General features: G+C 32.5%; 1 protein-coding gene across 1 annotated transcript; it reads left to right on the top strand.

Annotated features, from left to right (window-relative positions):
- Window positions 1-8,534: 8,534 nt before the first annotated feature.
- Window positions 8,535-22,651, top strand: LOC130891313 (endocuticle structural glycoprotein SgAbd-2-like). The gene is made up of 3 exons (XM_057795950.1): window positions 8,535-8,550; window positions 20,721-20,944; window positions 22,283-22,651. The coding sequence occupies exons 1-3, from the start codon at window positions 8,536-8,538 to the stop codon at window positions 22,545-22,547; spliced, it is 504 nt and encodes a 167-aa protein (XP_057651933.1). The 5' UTR covers window position 8,535; the 3' UTR covers window positions 22,548-22,651.
- The last annotated feature ends 1,838 nt before the right edge of the window (window positions 22,652-24,489 follow it).

The raw sequence follows: 24,489 nt of genomic DNA, 5'->3' as shown, positions 1-24,489 counted from the left end.
AATAATTGTGTGCGATACATGTAGCCTCTGCGCAACCTCTCGATCATCATATGACGATCCTGTTTAATTAAGACTTTGATTTGGTCTTCATCAACCTCACTAGGCCGACCAGAAAATTGCTCATCGTTGAGGAAATATTCTCCAGAACGGAATTTTTTATAGCAATTCTGACACGTTTGCTGTATTATGGAAGTAAAAGAGTGAAATATGCCGAAAATTTTTGTTTCTGCACTCCATTTAAAATTAACCCACAACTAATAACTTTTATAAAGTATGGTTACAACCCATTGACACCACTAAACTATTGTAATTTGTGATTATACTTGACGATAGTTAACACCAGGGTCTATGATGTCCAGCCAATCCCACAGCAGCATTGATATTTGACATAATATAGTGGATGCGTAGTTGATCCGGAGCGGATGCCTACCAACAACTTGTTAATCTCATTGTAGCACGTGTTCAGTCGGAACGAAGCGTTTTCGTTCTATTCACGTATAGAGTTATTTTGATACCTGAAATGGGTGTTTCAAATTGTGGCCAGGCATCTAAAACGTGGGAATATGAATATTTACTAATCTCTATTATCTATATTTCTATATTATAAACGGTTTCTTATTGAGAACGTGGCAAGGAAACACCAAAGTGGACTAACTTTAATATATTTTCCGAGCTTTCGAATACTCATGCATTCATCGTCTGGGACTGAAATTATGGTCAAATACAATAGAAGAAATATGTATAAAAGTATAACAATAATAAAATTTCACAATATTTAATTAAGATTTCCAGTGATTTTTGATAGTATTAATGCTTGTATAAATTTTTAAACTCATAGAATTCAAAACTCAATATTCAAATTGACGTTGATAGAAATATTGATTAATTGAAATATCAATTCTGTTTACTATAGGAATTTTCAATAGTTTTTCATTGGCTAGATTATGAATGAGATTGAATTTTTATAGGTTAGATAAGGATAAGTTGTACTGATTGATGTTCAATATTGATTGGTGAATTTATGGATACATGGATATGGATATAAATATAAATGACAATAAATTTTATAGGTTAGGTCATTATAAGTGAAGTTGAAATTTATAGGTTAGGTGAGAATAGTTGGTTGTTAATGGCGTTGAATAACTCAACTGAATTAAATCAGTTTTCTATATTATACATAGAAAAAGGAAAATGTTGGTTAATTAAGTTGAAGTTATACTTATTTGAGATCTGTTCTTCCTTCTGATACTCAGATAACGACTGTTTGGCTACCCGGACCGGTTTTATAGGCAACATAAAAGTGTTAAGTGTTAAAAACAAGATGGCAAAGGTTTAAGGTTAGTGAAAGGTACGGTGTCATATAAAAATTTTCCCAGAAGGGTATTTTTTCCTATATTTTGTTCATGTTCAAAGATACAAACACTATTTATAGACTAGGCAGTTATTGGAGACTCCACCAATAACTTTTGGTTTCCACCACAAGCACCACGTTCAATCACCAGAAAAAATTGATAAGGATGTATATACCTATCTTTAAAATATTTGTAGATATACTTGGAAGTACTCCATTAGGCCCTAATAGAGTAAACGGGCAAAGAAAACAGTTCTTCAAAGACTAAGGTAAACCTTAATCATAATACGTTTGAAAAGCAAACTGATAATATAGTTTTATTCAATTGTGTTAAAAAAATGATTCAGTATTGAAAGGTATGGATGAAAGATTAGAAGATGATGATCTATTGTTTTAAATAGCACGGAAGCATACACAAGAAAACAAAAACCAAAAATACAAAAAAACCGGTTTAGTAGTTTTATGATAACTATGTATTTATCTACTGCACTGTCGCCTCAATGGACCCTGAAGGCGTTAGACTTAACAAATAATGCAGTCTGCAGATTATATCGCGTAGAGGATGATACCTTCATCCACATTCTCGTAAAGTTTGTGAGACACTACGGAACTCCAAAGTACTACGCCTGGGAGCTTATGAAGATGAAGATATCTGGCAACTACAGCCATCCCATATTCCAAGAGGAGTGGATTAATAGATCCCCAATTTCGCAGCAATAAAGGGGAATAGACCCTTTGGGTCGCGGTATGTATGATATTCTAATATTTATGTAAAGCTAACGAAGCAAGAGATGGCGTTGAAACGGGAAATCGGGTTGGCTATCTAAACGACGTGGTTGATCTATGGGATTAACTATGCAAAATAAAGGATATCGACAGGATCTGTTGGCTCTCGCCAAATTCTTGGTACTGCGGAAATCATATTTCGGTTCTCACCTCGATACCAACCTAAATTTAATAAAGATAAAAATAAAAATTTATTTATATCAATGAAATGTTTGCCCTCACTACAATTTTGTTTACCTACCTAATTAAACAATTACTACAAGTAACATGTGGAGCCCACGGTTTATCTAAATTACGAACAGGGTATTTTAAATAGGTTTCACAAAATAATTCACATGCATTTAGCTACCACATATCTCGTTTATTAAAATGCATCAGCATCATATTCACACTTTCTAAATGACATTTTAACCTTTTTGAGACATCTAAAAAACAATTTATTGTTGTTTATCATCTAAGTGACATCAGTAGATACTGTGTGTCGAAGTTTTTCCGCGGTATTTTGACAAAAATTATGATTATTGAATACTTTTTGTTTCAAAAAAAAAAGATTTATTATCATAACTATCACAAAATCGAACTTTATAAGAAATATGTGCAAACACTATTTTTTGAAGATTTTTACGCACAATAATCTGGACACACAGTTTTAGTAACAGACTAGAAAGTTTGACAAATTCGTAACTCTAAACTGTTGTCACTGAGAATTTTGAAATCTCTCTCTTATTTTGAATCAATGTTCCACTATTTATAAAACGATTTTGGAGTTAGCTTACTATGTACTAATAATTCCAAAGAGGATTTTGTGTGTTTGCAAACAGTGTTATGTAAGGTGAAAGTGCGGGGATACCATAAAAATTATTATCTCTTTATGTAGGCGAATTTATTAAATGTAAAATAATGAGTGATTTTTATACAAAACAGTTCTGCTCACTAAATGTTGACAATAAGAAATATTATAACACAAAACTCTCATTATTCAAAATAGCGTGAATGGCAATTAAAATTTTTCATTTTATTCAACAGGTTACATATGTCGAGTTCTAGGTACAGTGAAGAGTTGACTAGAGTTTATTTTCACTATTTCGTACATTTTTTTTTGTAATTACACAAACATATGCTAGAAAAATACAAGATCAGTTCTATTTTATGACATAATAAAAAGATGTTCTAGAAAATTGAAACGTTCATCAACAAATACCTACGAGTTATGTGCAAAACTTTCTTGGTAAACAGTGAAAAATAAAAAATAGATGTAACGATTACGGAAACTAGCAACAAACATAACCAGACTAGCATTAACCTTTTGCGGCTGGCTCCGCTCTGACTCCAATGCGATCTCAAATACTCAGCGTTTTTTGAACCGACCACTTGTTTATTTAACTTCTTACCCTAGTAATAGTTGGAATAAAATATTAGTAGTATTGTGACAATCATTGGAAAGTAATTTTTCGAAAGTTATAAGTGCTGGCGGAGCAAGATTCCTTATGCCAGCCCTTGGTTCAATAATTCAGAATGTGGTTTCATGAATAAGAGCAATGTTGGATGGAAGAAATTCTGCAAGATAATGAAATTGGATATATTGTATTTAATGACGAAGAGGAGGAAGAAAAAGAAGATAACGTAGAAAACTCGATTGTAGTGATACTGAGCAGGAGGTTGTTGGTGAAAACCTAATTGATGGATCTAATTTTCTTGGCAGAAGCATATACGTCTAAAAAATGGGAGAACGCGCTTGGAGAACATATTTAATCATCTATTATGTGCTAAACAAATCACTGAAAATTTAAAAAGTATTCTAGAATTCACTCTGGTAAATAATATATCGCAAAAATATAAGAGATTGTTCAAATGGAGACCATAGAACCAGCATAACCACATCCGGGAGGCCGATGTGCAATTTTGTTATAGGAAAAAGAGCAGGCCTACATGATTCACATACAGAAAATGTAAATAATTTATATTTGAAGAACAATCTGTATATACCTGCTCTAACTTTCTATAAAATATAAGAGAATAGTCTATTTTGATTAAATTTTTGTATAATACTTTGTTTCAGATTAAGGTGACTAGATTTTTAGATGGCCAAAGCGGGAAAACTCTGAAGGAGAGGGTATCAACAAAAATTTTCATACAGAATAAAAATAATATCGTAATATTTACATATTTTCAAACTAAATACAATTTATAAATATAAAAAATGTATATTATTTTATTTCTTGAAATAATTTTTATTTAAGTGAATTTGTTTCATTAGATTATTATTATAAAATATTATAAAAATCTTCACAAGAATTTGTCAAATTATATTTGATACATAAATCGCTTTCAAAGTTATAACATTGATTTTTCTGATGTCTACACTTGATTTACTGTAGCAAAAAACGCGTTCCGTCGCACCGTTAGCTCCAGGTAAAGATAGTGCATATTCCATAATTTTTAATACATTATTGTATGGAACATGTATGAAACAAATTATGAAATATTTCTAATTATTTGTTTTATACACTGATTTTTTCTGATGCTCAGTATTTAAGCTTTTCCTTATCAATAAATTTTTTACTTATGACACTTCATTAAAAAGATCATTTTCGGAAATATTACTCTTTGGGAATTTTTGCGAAACATTCCAATTAAGTTCTGGTTTTAATGTAACGGTAGAAAATTATTTTTCCTACGATCACTTATGAAAATGATAGATGTAACACTCATTTTTACCCAAGAAAGTAGAATATTTCACACATGTACTAAAAAATAACAAAACATACATGTATTGAAATGCTGTGATGAAATACGTCATAGGAGGCGTAGGGGGTCGTTTTTTGAGGTTCTACCCCTCCGTGAAAAAGTGGGGTGAGCAATTTTGACGTTCTTGGGGTAGATTTTACATATTTTGACCCTTGAATATGTCATTACTTTCAAGATCGGACCTCGAGAAGTGCCCCAAATTTCAAAATGAAAATTTCCCCATTTTCCGAAATATACGTCAAAATTGCGGTTTTTCTTCAATAGACCGAATACATTTTTCAAGATCGAATTTTCAATACCATATTTTTGTTTCTTTCAAAGCATATTCGACGAATCTTCAGTATTGGGATTGATTTCAAAATTTTTATCGTAATATCCTGTTCTCAAAACAATAATTCATTGTGGAGGTGTATATTACTATACTGGAGCGAAATTCTTTTGATCACTTTGCAGGGGCACGGGGAAAACAAATTAGGGAATAAAATTTGAATTTTTTCTGGTAGAAAAGGACTTCTTTCTCTCGAATTTTGGTCTATTTTTTTATACTTTTTTTGAGTGGTTGGGAGATACGAACGTTTATTCAAATTTATTCCCCTCCCTTTCAGAAAATTGACCCCTGCGTCCATCCTCAAGTTTAAAAGCTTCACACTTACAAGCTTGAGACAATAAAATAAATTCCCTGAATATAAATATGAAGTATAAAGGTAATATTTCAAAATACCGAAAAGACAAGGCTTATTATGAGGTTTAGGAGTTGCCCCCCCTTTCCCCATCATTCCTTCTTCAAATGAAAATCCTTTTAATTATATGAATATAATTTTGACGAATACTTTATTTTTTTTATATACAACCGGAATTACTGCAATTTGCATGGCAGATTGCACCAAGAGTGTCTTGAAGAAAAATGTATAAGAAAAAATAGATCAAAGTTCGAAAGAAAAGTTCTCTTTTCTACTAGAAAAAATTCAAATTTCATTCCCAAATTTGTCCCCTGTAAAGTGTGGTTAAAACGATTTCGCTCCAGTATAATGCTACACCTCCATAACGAGTTATTGTTATGAGAACAGGTTATTACGATGAAAATTTTTAAATCGACCCCAATACTGAAGATTCGTAGAATATGCTCTGAAAAAACAAAAATTGTGGTTCCTTAAATGCTAATCAAAATGTAGTAAAAGGCTCAATAACGAATAGGCTCATTGTCGAGGTCTCTTTTGATCATATCTAATATTTGTAAGGCTTCAAAATTCCTCACATTTTGTACAGAGAAGAAAATATTCAAAAAACGTACAAAAAACATGAAAAATCTTCGAAACTGGGCAACTTGCAGTACCTCGTGTTTCCTCCCACCTCGACATACCGAGCTCATTTATACGTTAAAATGTCATATTTGACCTATATTACTCGAATATGGTATTGAAAATTCGATTTTGAAAAATGTTTTCGGTCTATTGAAGAAAAACCTAAATTTTCACGTATATTTCGGAAAATGTGGAAATTTTCAATTTGAAATTTGGGGCACTTCTCGAGGTCCGATCTTGAAAGTAATGACATATTCAAGGGTCAAAATATGTAAAATCGACCCCAAGAACGCCAAAATTGCTCACCCCACTTTTTCACGACGGGGTGGAACCTCAAAAATCGTCTCCCTGCCCCTCCTATGGCGACTTTCGAGGGAATCCCAATCTCTAAAATTTTCTTTTAACATACCAATGTTCATGCTTCTGTCATTAATTTCCACTTTTTTGCAGTTTACCACTGCACTAAGTTACAAAAAATGTATTGTTCTATTGGTTCTTTTCCTCTTCTTCAGTTATAAAATACTCTTCGTTTTTGTCATCTCCACTATTACAAATAAAAAATATTTTGTGGATTTTTTAACTTTTCACCTCACTTGTTTATATACTTTTCAACACGTGTTGAAATGCTTTTCAACACATGTGTTATATTGTTTAATTGACTTTCTCATTTGAAAAGTACGTTTTTTGATTAAGATTTCGTTAGGTGCGATGACAAATTTCAACGTCTCCATTTTAGTTTATAATTTGTTTCTCGTAAATCGATCATAACATGTGCAATGGAGCTTATAGTATGAACATTTGGATTTTTAACTATCATTGTGAATATATACTGAGTGAACATTTTTGTAGTTGATAAAGGATTTATCAAGTGAATTTATCACCACACTCACAAAGAGATATTTGTGATTATTCGGGGTCAGATGTACATGACAAAGATACTGATTGTAAAATATACAATAAATCCTACTTCCGCTAGGGACGCACAACCTTTTCTTTAAAAAATCATCTAGAATCGATGCATCCACATGAGTTCAGTTTATTTGGAGGCTTGAGATGCGAAACACAATCAAGGAAACAAAATAATGACCCAGATAAGTTTCATCATAAAAAAATGCTAATCAGTTTTCTCTGGTTTTCACTTGACGACAAAACAAAAAACGGAGGAGGTTCTTAACTTAAGACAACGCGGTTATTAGTTTTCATTAAGTATTATGCTCCTATTTTTCATTTTGCTCAATATTTTATAAAAATATACAAAAAAAAATTTTAACGTCTTTTAAAGGCATTTCATTCCGCGGATGTTAACCTTCAGAAATCTGTATCTGCAGTCGCCTCGGGAGATATGAAAAAATCTGCATTTGCAACATCCTTGTTTGTGACATCTTTAGGTTGAGATCGGAAACAACACTCATATATAGCAGACACAAACGCGCGTCAATACAATCCGACAAGAAATCTTATCACAAGCCTTGAAAAAGTTTTAACGTAAACGTTTTAAGTAACGTAAAGTTTTTACGAGCTTGTCTCTTTCCTGAGCTAAGAAATAAATTTATAATTTTTTTATTGGATGCGTACATTATTATAGTACACTATATATAGTTGGTCTATAAATTTTTAAAGTATTATCTTTCGATACCACGTAATTGGCCCACATTTCTTTGACAGAGTTTATCTTTAATTCATAGAAAATAATTTGCAGCTTTTACTTCAAAATATTTTATTCAATATACAGTATTTATTATTTTTTTTTTCACAATGGCAATTCAGTCCATTAAATCACTTAAATGATCATTTTTATGATGAATAAGCGGAGGAGGACCAATTCCATGGCTAGTTCGATCATCGGGATTACCGATAATTGATTTAAAAAATTCACCAAAAAAAATAATCTTGAAAATATTTCAGAAAGTAATCAATAAGGGTGTGAAGGAAATTTCATATTAAAAGTATATCATTAAAAAAATTCTTCATACAGATTTTTCTTGTTATAATCAATTTAACATATAGACAATATTTGTCAACTCACTACATAACGATTTTAATCCTCCCAAAGTACTTCGGTCAAATGTGAATATTTTGAGAACAAGGATTATAGGAAGAACCTAAATTAGGGAATATACTGAGTGTCGCATTTAAAAAAAACGCTTTGTCACGTAGCTCTGAGTATTTTCCACGTAACAGTTATCATTCGTAGTCATACTTAGAAGTCAACCTGTATACGATAAGTTTTTGGTAGCATTTCTCTATGAAATTTCCAAGATTCTCACGTGGGGACAACCACTTATCATTTGAAAGTATAAAAACATCTTCACACAGGTCTACCGTCATTTGGTTTTTGGTGTACTGAAGATGATATTGAAAGCGGTATGTATTTAGCTATCTAGGCCATATTAAATAAATTTTAAGACGAGGTTGAGATTACGCAATTAATTCATAAAAAAGGAAACTCTCGCAATACATATAATAATATTATGAGACTATTTTCGAGATATGTAGTAAAGAGTATTGGTACCAATTATTTTATATTTCTCCTTCAATTTATTTTTTATATAACCTTTTATAGTGGGTGAATCAAATTTTCAATTACTGGATTTTCAACCAGACACGATATCCCAAAAGTGCTTAAACAAATCAAGCAGATGGATTTTTAAATGGAATGCTCTATATTTGATATCATTTTTTTATTTTCAAAGGAAAGTATCTTTTCAATAGCGTGATTAATTCTTATTTTTGAATTCAGTTGTCATTGTTATTTATCTAAACTTTCTATTACTGCCACATTATTCAAGTCAATTATTCAAGATTAGTTGATTACATATTTTAAACACATTATTGAGGAGCAGCATGTTTTTATAAAAAACGTTGGGTTGAAACAAACCTCTATAATTATTTTCTAATTCATATACATGTATGTATACTGACTTCTATAGGGAGTTATTGAATTTTGTTGGGTAAACTCTAATATAAATAATAGATCCTAGGCGAACACCAATACCATTGAACCAAAAATAACAAGGTTGATATTGGAAATTTGTCTAGAACTAACCTGAATACATTTCAGGGTAATCTTGAAGATCAAATTGGGCCTACATTTATGAAATCGAGTCAGTACATCACAAAATTAATGTTTTAAGTTAAAACATTTAAAAAAAAATTTTCTCGTCTCAAACAACCTTGGATAACACAGAATATTAGGCTCATGCAAATATAAAGGGATAAAGCTCCAAGGAAACTGCCAGAAACAAAATTAATAACATATTATAATTCTTAATTATAAAAGGATCTAAGGGATTTACATATCCCTATTGAACGAGTGAAAAAAATATATTTATAATTCAAATTGTACGGTTGTTATTCTTATGAAAAATAAAAAATTTCGAAAAACATGAATGTCACGAAAACTACTTGTATTATATAGCCCTCATTACTTGCTAAAGCTAATGAAATTAATAAGTTCTTTGTTAATGATTTCAAAAGTAATTCTCAACAAGATGATGATATTTTGAACTTTTATAATAACAACGTGAGTCTATCTGCAAATTCTTTATTATCGTTTAATTCAACAAATGATGAGGAAGTTTAAGATATAATTAAAAACATTAAAACAAAACCATATGGTAGTGACAAATATTTAATTAATGTTTTCCTAAATATCTGGAAACATGCCTTAGTAGTTACATTACCTAAAATTTCTAGACCTACCGATTATTTTCACTTAAGAAGTATCAGTCTTCTCCCATCAATGTATAAAATTTTAGAAATAATTTTAGAAAAGCAAATAAGTCAGTCCAAGTCAGTCTGGATTTAGATCTGGGTATACGAGCCCCGTCCCATTTCAGTTGGCCCACTTAGAAAAATTCTAAATTATTAAACTTTATTTTAAAATGCCAAAAAGTAGCTGTTAGTAAAATGTTTTAAACTTTTAGTTTCACATCTAAAATAGGTTTTGGATGGAGAATATTATTAAGAATATTGTCAAATATTTTGATTGATATTTAATATGATAATAATTTTTTGTGCATATACAAGGGTTCATTGTTTCCAAAATTGTGTTCAAAGTTTCATTAGGTCTAAAATACGCAAATAATAAATTAGACTGTGTAAGTCATATTTTCACAAAATGTTTTTTTTTCAATTGACAGATAGATTTTGGAAGTAATAAGGTGAGTATAATTTTTAAAAGGGGCAGAGGAAAAGTTATTGATGAAATAATTCGATTAATCATAATAAACTCATTCAAAAATGGGTGAAAGAAGTCAGAAATCGCGAAATTTGTAAACATGTCAAATTACGGTGTTCTAAATATAGTTCGCTTATATAAAGCAAATGGTTCGATTGTCTCTAAACGCCGGTACGTAAGAAAATCGAAATTGTCAGACAAAGATAAACGAGTGTTAAAAAGAATAATTCAACAAAACAGACGTGCTAACTATGGTCAACTAAGTGTACTTTGGAGTAATGCAGTGGGTAGGCGGGTTTCAAGATCCACATGTCACAGAGAGACTCAAAAATTAGGATTTCGAACATACCAGGTGAATTTTGTAACACCTTAGTTTAATGCATATTTTTCTAAATTCAAATGTTCTTTACATAGGTCAAGGAAAAGCCATTATTGAATCAAATCCAAAAGAAAAATAGTTTTAAATGGGTCAAAGAGCATAAATATTGGAATTTTGTACAGTGGAGCTTTATACATTGAAGTGATGAGTCTCGTTTTGAAGTTTGCGTTGGTGAGATCGAAGTAGTGTTATTCTATAAAAAAATAAAGCTTTTCATCCAGATTGTTTGAAGCGGAAAGTGAAATTTCTGGCATCTGTGATGGTGTGGGGCTCGATACCTGCAAGAGGAGTGGGAAAACTGTATTTCATAAACGGAATTGTCAATACTGAAAAGTACCTGGATATTTTAGAAAAATCATTGTTGCCAACAAGAGAAGTAACTTTCACCGCTGGGAAAGCCTTTATTTGTCAGCAAGATGGAGCAGGATGCCATAAGTAAAAAAAGGCCTTAAACTGGTTCTCACTTTTAGAGTGGGTTCAAGTAGTCCAGATTTATCAACAATAGAAACACTTTGGCATGAAATGAAAAGCAGTTGCGTGCAAATCCAGCTAGAACTGTCATGGAATTAAAAGAAAGACTACAAGAAATTTGGGATGATTTTACTCCCGAATACTGCCAGAATTTAATAAACACCATGCCTCAAAGAATTACGGCTGCTATTAAAAATAAAGGGGATATTACGCAATGGTAACTTTTAAAAGTATGTTTAATATTTAATTTTTCCTGATTACATTTGGTTTCTGTTTTTGTTTTGGTTTGTAATTACAACATATGTTAAGACTTGTAACTCCTTTAACAGTATCTAAAATGTTTATAGAAAATATAAAGTGCTCCGAACGAAACAATTTTTTCTTAATAGCTAAAAAAGCAATAATTAGTAATTTTTTTTAATTGGGCCAACTGAAATGGGACGGGGCTCGTAGCTCGTTTCCATAATTTCGTTCTAAGAGTTACTATTCCTGAGATATTGCAATTCTAAGAGTCACATTATACATAATATGCACACATTTCCATGCCACTTGTGAGGTAGTGTACTCGGCGCGTTTTTTACCGTGGTTTCCCCTGTAGGCCTACTCCACTAACTGTCATGACAATTTTAAGATAATTTAAGGGAACAATACCCGTCAAGTTCTATATATTACTTTTTGATTTATATCGATTATTGAATTAACTATAGTTTTCTTTTCTAATCAGATTCATACTCTTGAAAATATACTTCAACAGTAATGTCTTCTTCGATTTCTTCTTCTTCCTCTGCCTTTTGAAGGATGATGATGAATCGTTCAAATGGGGCTGAGTCATTGGCATCTTCATTAAAATCACAGGAATATTTCTCTATTGTACTCAACAGGACATTTGAGCAAGACTGACCTTGGCAATTGGTACACGCTGGAAAACAACCCGAATTTTGTATAGCCACATTTGGTACTATAACCTTTTTTGCAATTGCAAAAAATAGTGTTGAGGAGTTTTTCTGGAACAGGTGGAAGTAAAATTTTAATCGGTTCCAGAGTATTATTTATCAATTTCCAGCTCCAGTCTTTTGGGTTCAGTTGATTGCCTAGCCATGTTTGAATAGCAGATGCCGATGCTGGAGGAAGACATGATAGTTGTACTTGTTTCTTGTTTCACGTATTTTTTACAAAAGTAAAGTATCGGTATTTATTAGTACAAGTTTTGGAGCTTCATAAACCTCAAGAAGAAAGCGAATTCCTTCCGTAACTATTATTTGAGGTGTGGAATCAATTTCTATAAATACTTTATTCTATGAAATAGCACAAATACGAGGATGTATTGATATATAGTTAGCCTAGACCAGTTCCATGCATAAACAAAATATTGCGTTACCATAGCAACGAACAATAACTTATTAGAAGTGTCAGTGTAAAATTTGACGTCAAAAAAGTAAGCAGATTTACGAAGATATGCTCAATATCCTTGGTGATCAATGTCCTTCGTTTGCGACCGTGAAAAATTGGACTGCAAGCTTCAAAAGAGGTAAATTTTCCATTGAAGATGATGACCGATCGGGAAGGCCAGTTTCTGTGTCAATCCCCGAAAATATCGATGCAATTCATGACATGATTTTATCAGACCGTCGTATTGGGCTAAAACGGTTATCTGAAGCACTGAATATTCCATACGAACGCGTTCATCATATACTTCACGTCAATTTGGACATGAGAAATGGAATGGCGACACTCTGATTCTCCAAGATAAGGGTAGAACAATAACCGGAGATTACTATTCGACATTACTGACCAATCTACGGGAAAAAATTAAATAGAAAAGACGCCGAAATCTATCCAAAGGTGTTTTGTTTATGCAGGCCAACGCCCCTGCTCGCAAATCCCAAGTTGCCATGCAAAAAACTCGTGGTTTAGGGTTCGAATTACTAGAACACTCCCCTTATTCATCAGATTTGGCTCCGTCCGACTATTTTTCTTTCCTCAACTGAAAAAAAGTTTAAAACATTTTTTTTGAAAGGTCTAGAGACGTTGCAGGTTCGTTGTAATAAATGTATCCAATTAAGAAAAGAATATATAGAAGAGTAATAGAATATTTTGACATTGAAATTTTGTTTGGTTCTATAGTAGATTAAGAACTTTTCGAAATATTCTCGTAAATATTAACATAAAAAAATGCTGTGTGATTCTTTGATGCTCTCACATTTTAAACACTGTGATGTGGTATATGGGCCAAAGTGATACTTATAGAATCCAAAAAGCTCAGAATTTTTGTTTATGACTAATCTATGGTATCAGGGGAAGCGGAAGAATCTCATATAAACTAAAAGAAGCGATTTGACTAAGTATGTACAATAGAAGAAAGCTGCACACAAAACTTGAAGTGTTAGTATTGAAGAATTGATCAAACGACCTGTCACAAACATTTTATTTACCTTCGTATATAAAATAATATTTTGTTATCAATGGTGAATGATAAATGATTTATAATTATATAACCTCAAGGATCCCACTTGGACTATTATTTTTCAATATCTACATCTAAAAATCTCTGAATGTTTAAAATCCTATAAATACCAAAAATATTAAAAGAATTCAAAAATACGTCAAAATTAGCAATGCCAAAAATTCATACAAATTCATTGTCAAAAAATCATTCAAATAAAAACTCTCGATTAGTATTATCGACTGATATATCAGTCCCGTTAATTGCTTTTTTATTTATTTTTAGGGATCAATGATATGGAATATCATTAATATCTTAATATTAATACAAGACAGAAGCAATTGTTTCTCATTAAAGTTGTTTCAATTATGCAAAGCTTGAGTTCACTTTCCCTGAAAAATAAACGCCAAATAAATGATGTGATATTCGTATATAGAATTTGTCATTTCAATGAGATTACCAGCCTCATGAAATTTGATATTCCGGCTTATGAAAGTTCTCTTAGAAGTTATCAATATAAGTATTTAGGAAATTTGCATTATGCCTTATGCGATTCGTATATATAGGAGGACCTTGTAATTATTTCTTTGAGAATAGAAAACCTTGAGTATGGAAATGTCTTTAAATAATTGTTCGATCGTTCAATCGTAAAATTTTGAGCAGCTGAATTTAATCCTTTCAATTTGACTGATGAAGAGCGTTTGGAACGACCAAAAACTGCGACGACCAGCGATATTATCAAGAAAACTCACCAAATATTACTTCTCACTACTGTCAGTTTGAGATTAGAAATATAAAAGAAGCTATTGGCATATCATAACATTGCATGATTTAAGCAAAGTGAGTCAGATTTTTCGTCGATTCATTATTATAGATGAAACAATATTGAAGACAGTGAATTGCAAAGGGCAATACTGCTGCATAAAATGTGAAAACGATTTTATCCAGTAGAAAAAAAGAGACTGCGCTCATTAACTATATCTTCAAAAAGATGAAACAATAACAGGGAAGTATCACACATTATTACCTCATAAGGTAAAGGAAGAAACTACAAAAAAGCTTCCACATTTGAAGAACAAAAAAAAATGTTTTCTTATAAGGACATTGCACTTTCAAACGCCTCGGTGATTGCGATACCTAAAATTGCACGAATAAATATTTGCCAAGCCATATTAACGTGGTTTAATCAAAGTTAGTCATATTTTTCGTAGATTCATAACTATGGATGAAACCTAGATACACTACGACACTCCTGAAATGAAACAATTCATTTAGTAGAAAAGAGACTATGCTCAATGACTATATCGTCAAAAAGATAAAAAGTAACTGGGAGGTATCATACATCATTGCTTCATGAGATAAAGGGAGAAACTGCAAAGAAGCTTCTACATTTGAATAACAAAAAAGTGTTTTCTTATCAGGACATCGCACTTTCGAACGCCTCGGTGATTGCCATACCTAAAATTGCACGAATAAACATTCGCCCAGCCTTATTAACGTGGTTTAAGCAAAGTGAGTCATATTTTTCGTAGATTCATAACTATAGATGAAGCCTAGATACATTACGACACTCCTAAAATGAAACAATATTGAAGACAGTGAATTGCAACTAAATTTCATTTAGTAGAAAAGAGACTATGCTCAATGACTATATCGTCAAAAAGATAAAAAGTAACCGGGAGGTATCACACATCATTGCTTCATGAGATAAAGGGAGAAACTGCAAAGAAGCTTCTACATTTGAACAACAAAAAAAGTGTTTTCTTATCAGGATATCGCACTTTCGAACGCCTCGGTGATTGCGATACCTAAAATTGCACGAATAAACATTCGCCAAGCCTTATTAACGTGGTTTAAGCAAAGTGAGTCATATTTTTCGTAGATTCATAACTATAGATGAAGCCTAGATACATTACGACACTCCTAAAATGAAACAATATTGAAGACAGTGAATTGCAACTAAATTTCATTTAGTAGAAAAGAGAATATGCTCAATGACTATATCGTCAAAAAGATAAAAAGTAACCGGGAGGTATCACACATCATTGCTTCATGAGATAAAGGGAGAAACTGCAAAGAAGCTTCTACATTTGAACAACAAAAAAGTGTTTTCTTATCAGGACATCGCACTTTCGAACGCCTCGGTGATTGCCATCCCTAAAATTTCACGAATAAACATTTGGCAAGCCTTATTAACGTGGTTTAAGCAAAGTGAGTCATATTTTTCGTAGATTCATAACTATAGATGAAGCCTAGATACATTACGACACTCCTAAAATGAAACAATATTGAAGACAGTGAATTGCAACTAAATTTCATTTAGTAGAAAAGAGACTATGCTCAATGACTATATCGTCAAAAAGATAAAAAGTAACCGGGAGGTATCACACATCATTGCTTCATGAGATAAAGGGAGAAACTGCAAAGAAGCTTCTACATTTGAACAACAAAAAAAGTGTTTTCTTATCAGGATATCGCACTTTCGAACGCCTCGGTGATTGCGATACCTAAAATTGCACGAATAAACATTCGCCAAGCCTTATTAACGTGGTTTAAGCAAAGTGAGTCATATTTTTCGTAGATTCATAACTATAGATGAAGCCTAGATACATTACGACACTCCTAAAATGAAACAATATTGAAGACAGTGAATTGCAACTAAATTTCATTTAGTAGAAAAGAGACTATGCTCAATGACTATATCGTCAAAAAGATAAAAAGTAACTGGGAGGTATCACACGTCATTGCTTCATGAGATAAAGGGAGAAACTGCAAAGAAGCTTCTACATTTGAACAACAAAAAAAGTGTTTTCTTATCAGGACATCGCATCTTCGAACGCCTAGTTGATTGCAATACCTAAAATTTCACTTCTAGTTGCTTGACCACCCACCGTATCTGGCCCCCACTGACTTTTGTCCTATTTTCCATTCCCTTACTTTGTTGACGAGAAAGATCAAACTACTATTTGGAAGGAAATACCCAGGTTACCGCATCAATATGCAAAAAGTATATAGACTGATGGAAACTAAAAATAAGTCGATAATTTTTCAGACAAACTTCGTATTTTACTGAGTTGCAAAAGGGAGTTATGTTACCGAGAATTAATATATTATTAAATAGGAATAGATATAAAAATTTTCATTCATACGATTCTCGATGTTCGTCAATAAAGGCTACTCTTATGGGTTATGTTATAAATTAATAATATTAAGTAAATTCCCAAGCTGAAATTCTGTGAATAGGATATTACAATTATATAGGTACTCATTTATCATAACATTTTATCTTGAACAAGATTGAGAAAAAATAATTTCGTAACACCTAATATGACAAACATAAAAAAACGGATACGTTTTAACCTTTCAACTATGATATTATGGATTCTAAGGATTATTTTGTCCAAGGAGAACAACTAAAAAATAACGTGTCATTTAGATCAGCTATTATATTTATAGTTGAGTCTGCTAACTCATTCCGATTATTTTAAATTGATCATAATTAATTATTAAAAAATTTATGAAATAATACGAAATATTTTTTAATAATTATAAAAGATCTCATCAATATTTTGTAGTGAATATTACTTATCCCTGGAAAAAAATGCATTTTAATTAGATGGTTGGAAAACTATAATCTAGTTTCTGAATTTCAGTGCGTTTGATCTATAAGGTGTCTCATAAATAATGTCGGTTTCCGATGAATATTCGAGGTATAACCTATCGTATTGTATGGTTTCAACCCAACGTTCAACAAGATCTTTGGTAAAACCATTCTTTGGGTTTATATGCATAAAATTGTCGCACTAGTTTCAAATTTTTTCCATTAAATATTTCGCTATGAATCTTAATAAATAGTAATCTGTCGGTTTGGACCAGATCGCTGCTTGCTGTCAAGCTCTTCGATCTTATTACACGTAACTTTCGCAGTATGTGGTTTAACATAGTTGTGAGAGAACCCGCTTTATGTTAGCTAAACCTGAATATTTCTCCGATTTTGGAGAATACTCAACCTTCATATTTCCACCAGATACCCAACCAGAGCTTCCGCTCGATTCGCCCTCGTTTTGCGTCGGAATCTGGTAATTGTTCTTTATCTACCCACTGATTTTCCATGTTCGAGCTTTTCAATAAATCCACTTTTCATAGAAAGTAACAATGCGTCTAAAATCGGCTAGCTCAAACCATTCAATGTTTCAGCGAGAAAACCATCTAAAAGTACCAATATCAAACCAACCTTGCTTAAATATAATCCTTTGCTCGTTTTAATAATTCCAAAAGAATTGGAAAGCGTTTCCAAAATTGGTATCTTCATATGCTAGAGTTAGAACGTATTCATCAACATGTGTTTCTAAAAAAAAACGTCAAATTTTGTAGATCTAGCTAAACATGTACCATATGAAATTTTTCAATTATAAATTTAACTGGAAGTTTGTCGATTTAATCAGTGTAGGGCAATTAATAACCTTAGAACTATTTAAAAACAAAAGATCTTTGTTCTTTCACGTAAATAATATATTGGGCTCTAAAAGTTATTGGTATAACATACTTCTACATGCCGAGGTTTCCACTAAAACTACGTCTTCTGCAATTGGTTTCCCAGATTTTTCCGGACATTTATGGCAAATAAATGCTGGTCTATCGTACAGACGACTATTTGCTTCGAAGTGCTTAGTGCGCGAACTACTTTTGTTGGATTTCGCCCATCATACAGTTGATTGTTGTTTAGCTCTGGGTTGATATGCGTGGGTCCATGATTAGTCGCCTATCACGATATTATATACATCTTCTGAAGCACCGTGATTGAATTTTTTAGCATTTCTTTACAACAATAGACACGAGATTTTTTTTGAGCGATTATCATATGTATGTCGGTATGTCACATGACGATTTTGCAATATCAGTTTATGCGTAGCATGGATGTTTCCACAACAGCCGATTTTGGAAGACCTTTACGAAACTCATCCTGTAACGGAGTGCGATCACGATGGTGCTTCATAAACAAAAGTCTAAGCGAGTTGATTGACAGATTACTGTTGGTTTAATCCACGTCGAAAGTCATAGAAAATCATCACATGAGAATGTTTACGATTTAGTTCCATTTTTTGAGCAACATCTGTCTGTAAACAACCCAAATAGTACTCGTATGACAACACGTTCACTATTAGAATTTTCATTGATAGCAATGTTAGATTTGACATATTCACATCAATATTGCCATATATCAAAACTTTAGCAGTAACCCTCGTATACAATAATACAAGTGCTACAAATCATTTTGTAGTCTGCTTCTTCGTCAATAGTACTAGATTAATTTTTTCCAATAGAAATACAATATTTCCTTCGATAGCCATTTGAATAACAGAAATTATATTTTGCGACCACAATCTTTGGATCAGGTCCATTGTTTCAAGTGTTTTCTCATTATTGGGATATCACTGTACATTCTAGCAATATCTATTATAATATAACGACGAAAATTAACTCGGATAATGTTTGAAGATAGCTAAACATTTGTTAGAATTTTCAATTTACTTTTAATCTGCAGTAGTTATAGCAGATAACAGTCTCGGACGTTCAACATAATTCGTGTTCCTATGGACAGGTTTACACGCTGAGAAACACATTCTCATCATTCCGTGATACGGAGCACTTTCAGTATAATATTCACGTAACTTTTCATCGGTTTCTTTGATTGTACCTCCACATAAATTATAATTTATTTGATTATCTCTCTAATTTCCTTTTACTTTATATTAACATAACAATGAACATTTTCCTTCAGGTAACTTTAGAAAACTAATCTATAATCTATTAACTTCAGAAAGTTACTTTTACGTTAAACCGTCGTCGTAAATAGTGATCAAATTTATTAAAATAAATTCATGATTCTTGAATTTTTTCACTTGGTGGTTAATTTCAAGTCTAGATGATTAATTGGAAAATCTAATGCTGTCCAATTTAATTTTATCAATTCCTGCTAGGTTGCGTCTGCTGTGAGCAAGCTGGTGTTGTGTAGAAGAGAAACCTTAGCGAATATAACAATCTCGTTATTTTAGTCGATAATCAAGTTTTATTTAATCCAAGAGAAGGCATTAGTAGATTGTATTGTGTAGGAAATCAACCTCTCCAATCTCAAAAACCAGTACTGAACACTATCCCCACAGATAATCGAGTTTCGGCTATAACGGCTTTTTACCTTTATCCATCCAATTCATAATTGCACGCTTTGATTGAGGCATGTAATGATGCACCTCTGTGGCCACTTTATGTCAAAAAGCTTCATCGTCATTTTCAAAACAAATTCGATTACTTGGGGCTTTTTAATTATCATTTAGCAACTTTGGAACCCAACGCGCTAAGACTTTTCTGAAGCCCTACTATTTTCTAATAGTTGATAGTACACTTCTTGTGCTACATTTTCATTAGTCACATTGATTCTCAACAAGCTTAGGGCTTTCTTTGAATTTGTTGCACCAGTTTCGACTTTCACTGATTTTCTATTTTCTTTATCCACTTCATAATTGCACGCTTCGATTGAGGCATGTAATGATGTACCTTTGTGACTAATTATGTGAAAAAGCTTTCTCTTTCTCTTTTCAACAAATTGGAATTCTTGGGGTTTTTTAATTATCATTCAGTAGCCCAAAGTCCTGAGATTTTTCTGAAGCCGTATTGTTATTTAATGATTGATGGCACACTTCAATAGCTGATACGAAATTTATGGCACTGTGCAGCGTCGATCTCGTTCCAGAAGTTCACGAATATGTGCTTTATTTTCATTAGTCTCACTGTTCACTCCTGACTATGAAAGAGTAGCTTCTTTGAATAAGGTTTATTCCACGTTTTCATGAAGACAAAAGCAAATACAGGTACATTCTCTCACTCATTGCATGGGCTATCAAACTTAGAACTAAAAAAGTCTGGTAATGTCTGCACATGCACAATCAAACTCAAACCTTAATGTTATCACCAAAAACTCGATTGGATTAATATCAGGTACTCATATATATAATAGTAAACTTCTTTCGGTAAGAGTTAGTACTATTTTTATCATTTTATAGTTAACAGTAGTATTCCTGGTGTTGGAGTTAGTTAATGCAAGACCATCAAACGTGAAAGATAGTATACAACATGTATCAAGGCAATCCAGGCAATCCAGGCAATCCGACTACAGAGATACTAACAACGTTAATTATTACGGCAATCAGAAGTATGAAGATGCAAGAAATGCTCGTATAACTAGATATGATTATGATAATAATGGATATGGGAGCTACAATTACAAGTAAGATTTAGTCATGTAAATAATATTTCAGACCCTATTCTAATGGATAATCAATTTTTTCATAGAAAATGGCATTGGCAACATGAATTAATAGATCATCCATCACATGAATATATGCAAATAATTTGTTTCAATCATTTTAAATTCTTTTGTAGTTGTAAGAATTAAAATTCTAATTTTAATATGATAAGAAAAGCAATTGTGCATTCAAATTATTTCATTTTGATGACATGGTAATGATTTCGTGAAATAAATTATTGGAGAGAGTCATAGATCCAATCATATTTTTGCAAACAGGGCGCGTATCTTGACATATTTGGTGGAGAAAATACTTCATCTAAGTGAAAAGGAAATGAAACTAATGGTAGTTATTTAGTTATTATTACAAGGCAAAAGGAAATCGTTTATCTACCGTGGGATAGAGAAGCAAACTACGACGTCTGCAATCGTCAAGCAGAAGCTCCCACGGAGGACAATTCTTTGATCAGATCTATTTGAATAGCTTTGATTCAAAGCCAAGGACGCAAACTATATCGAAGTGTCACAAACTATCGGTTGTAGTATGTCTAATTAGTCAAAATCTGTTTTCACGTAGGATTTGACGTAGTGGAAAAAAAAGTGAAGACCTATTATCAGACAGGAATCAACTACCACGTTTTCCCAAGACAGGCGTCTCCATACGGTAGGCACCAATCGAACTACTCGAGTTTAATTGGATATATCCCTAAAAAAGGGAAATTTTTCAAATTTGGAATGCCACCATGAACTATGGCGAGGAGGGTTACGAAGTTCGCTTCATTTCCTTCTTACCCGCACTCCACAATTACGCATGTTTAATTATAACCGGAATTTATAACTGAAGATGATACTTTATAATTTCTTATTCCTAGTCGTTTTTTGAGTTGATGAAATAGATAGATCCGATGCTTAAGAGTTCAATATAACACCAACTAATGTCGTTATGACAAGTCCTAATCTACTTATGAACACTAAGCATTCCAAGGAATGTTCCAGGTTATTCTGTTCCTCTGACTCTTCATTTTCGGCGCTTCCATGGTTCTTTTATTCATATCCTCTATTCATATCTATTGATTCTAGTAGAAATTTCTGAGAACGATGGCTCAGGTTCCCATATATCAAAGAATTGAGCTCATTAAGCTGCTGATATTTATATTTCTCAGTACTTTAGGCATGATCAACACTAATATTTACACAAACAAAATTATTGAATAAAAACAAAAGCAATAATCAATTGGTGAAGTTTAAATTAAGTTCTGATCCTTCTGGTAATTGTAATATTGCAAATTGATGTTAAATAATTGTTTCACTGATTTTTAGTGTAACTCAATCTGACGGTATTTACAACGAACAATCAGGAACCATAGAAAATCAGGGTACAGATGAAGAAAGTTCCAGAGTAGTGGGTTACTACGCATATCCAGGTTCCGATGGTATAATGTATTATGTTGAGTATATAGCTGATAAAGATGGATTCAGAGTAGCTGGAGATCATATACCTCGATCCGCCAATGTAGGAAGAGTCGGACAACTTGGAATTCCATCAGCGGCGATAGCTTCTCTTGCTGGAGGTGGATTAGGTTAATTTTAATGTTGATATGTGATTGTTACTTTTTACCAACATTATGTCAGATTAGATATTTGATAAATATTTAATAATGGGTAACATTCAAAAATAATAAAATACTTCACTTGCAATATTTCTTTTATTTCCTGCCTACTTAAATATAATAATAAAACGTCAAAAATATTAACAGAGACAAATTGTATGATTTCTTATCTAGTAAACTTTAAGATGCGCGTCCATTTCAAACCCTTGCGCTAGTGAACAAGCTATCCATTTGAGAGAAAATTATCTAGAGTAATTATCTCGCGAGTATCTCGAGAGAAACTTATATGTGCGTGTCACCTAAAGATTCTACGGTTGATGTACATGGCAATTGTGAGACCAATCATCACATATGGGGCAGTAGTTTGAGGTGCTAGAACAAGTCTGAATACCACGAGAAACAATCTCTCAAAGGTACAAAGACTGGCTTGCTTATGTGCAACTGGGGCCATGATATCTTGCCCAGCTGCACTAGAAGTGATTCTAAATATCCCACTTCTCCACATAGTACTGGAAAGCGTGGCAGAAAAAAAATCATTTAGAATGGAATCATCAAAGAACATGCGCCTAAATAATGATCAACCCTGGGACATGCCTCAGGACGTTGCATCGGAAAGGTTTAGCTTTGAGAAAAATTTCACCTCAATAATAAACCGTAAAAGCTCATAGGATCAAAACACCATACAAGAAATGAACTTAAATGGTATACGGTTGGATCAAAAACAGCAGACGAAACTGGGTTAGAAATGAACCGAAATAGGAGTGTACCGGCGACAATATGTAACTCGTATTTCAAGGAATTGTCCACAACGAGACGTAAGAATTTTACAGATTCAACGACGTCAATTGCCGTGTTATTTAATAAAAAAGGCTGAAATGTATTTTAATGTGAGGAAACTTTGGTTTTATAAATGTTGAGACATAGAAGATAAGAATCGCACCCTGATTGAAGAGTGATTTGATTTCATTAATAGTACTGCGAAGCTCTGCTAAAACTACAAGCATAACGAAGTTTTCTGTATAGTTTCACGTAATTTTTGAAGAAGACACTATCCGAGAATTTTCATAGGTGAGATAAGATCGCATGTTCGCAGATATACGTAAACCTTTAATGGACCAGGGTTTACTTTGCTTATTTTTAATACGCCCGAGGGAAAAAGAATTGGATGTCAGACTAGTTGTGTTTTATAAATCTAGAAAGTCCACATCACCAAGGAGCATGTTCCACTCAGTTGTTTGACAACGGTGCTTGAAGTTTTGAAAACTTTTTTCCGAAAATATACGGCATAATTTAGGAGTAGTATTTTAAGTATTGGATTTTACTGAAAATTTTGCTGCTTCATGATCGGAAAAACGTGAATTGAAGAAAATACAGTCGGTAGATTCTGGATATCATCATTCCAGCACACACTGGAATAGTGAGATCGGCACAAAGAATTAGTTTGCTTTTCAGACGTAAGAACTCCAGTAAGGTGTTTGTGACAGAAAGTATGCACGTCAGGTGTTCTGTAAATACAAACAATATAGAGGTCATGAATCTTGTAGTAGACGATATAAAATTTGAATGCTTTCTCAGATATTATATCATTGAACTATGTTATTTCGGAAAAGTCGTTGTTTATGGACATGATCATAGTACCTCCATGAAATAAATTAGTTCTATTTAATCTGGCTACTGTGGTATAGTTTTTGACGAGAACAAGCTCAGTAATATTTAACCAATGTTCAGTGATGGCTACAATTTCTGGAAAATTAAGCTCCTCTAGTAAAAGATACAATTCATCTGTTTTCTGTCTAAGGGATTGATTATTAATAAGAAACGGGCCGAGCATGCTATCGTTCAGTTTTTCAAAGGGTGCTTGCCACTTTGATCGCGGCATTTTAACTAAAAATTTTCACTTTTACCTGGAAAGCTACT

Source organism: Diorhabda carinulata, chromosome 3, assembly GCF_026250575.1.
Source record: "Diorhabda carinulata isolate Delta chromosome 3, icDioCari1.1, whole genome shotgun sequence".
Classification (NCBI taxonomy): Eukaryota; Metazoa; Arthropoda; class Insecta; order Coleoptera; family Chrysomelidae; genus Diorhabda; species Diorhabda carinulata.
This window is presented reverse-complemented; position numbering and strand designations above follow the sequence as displayed.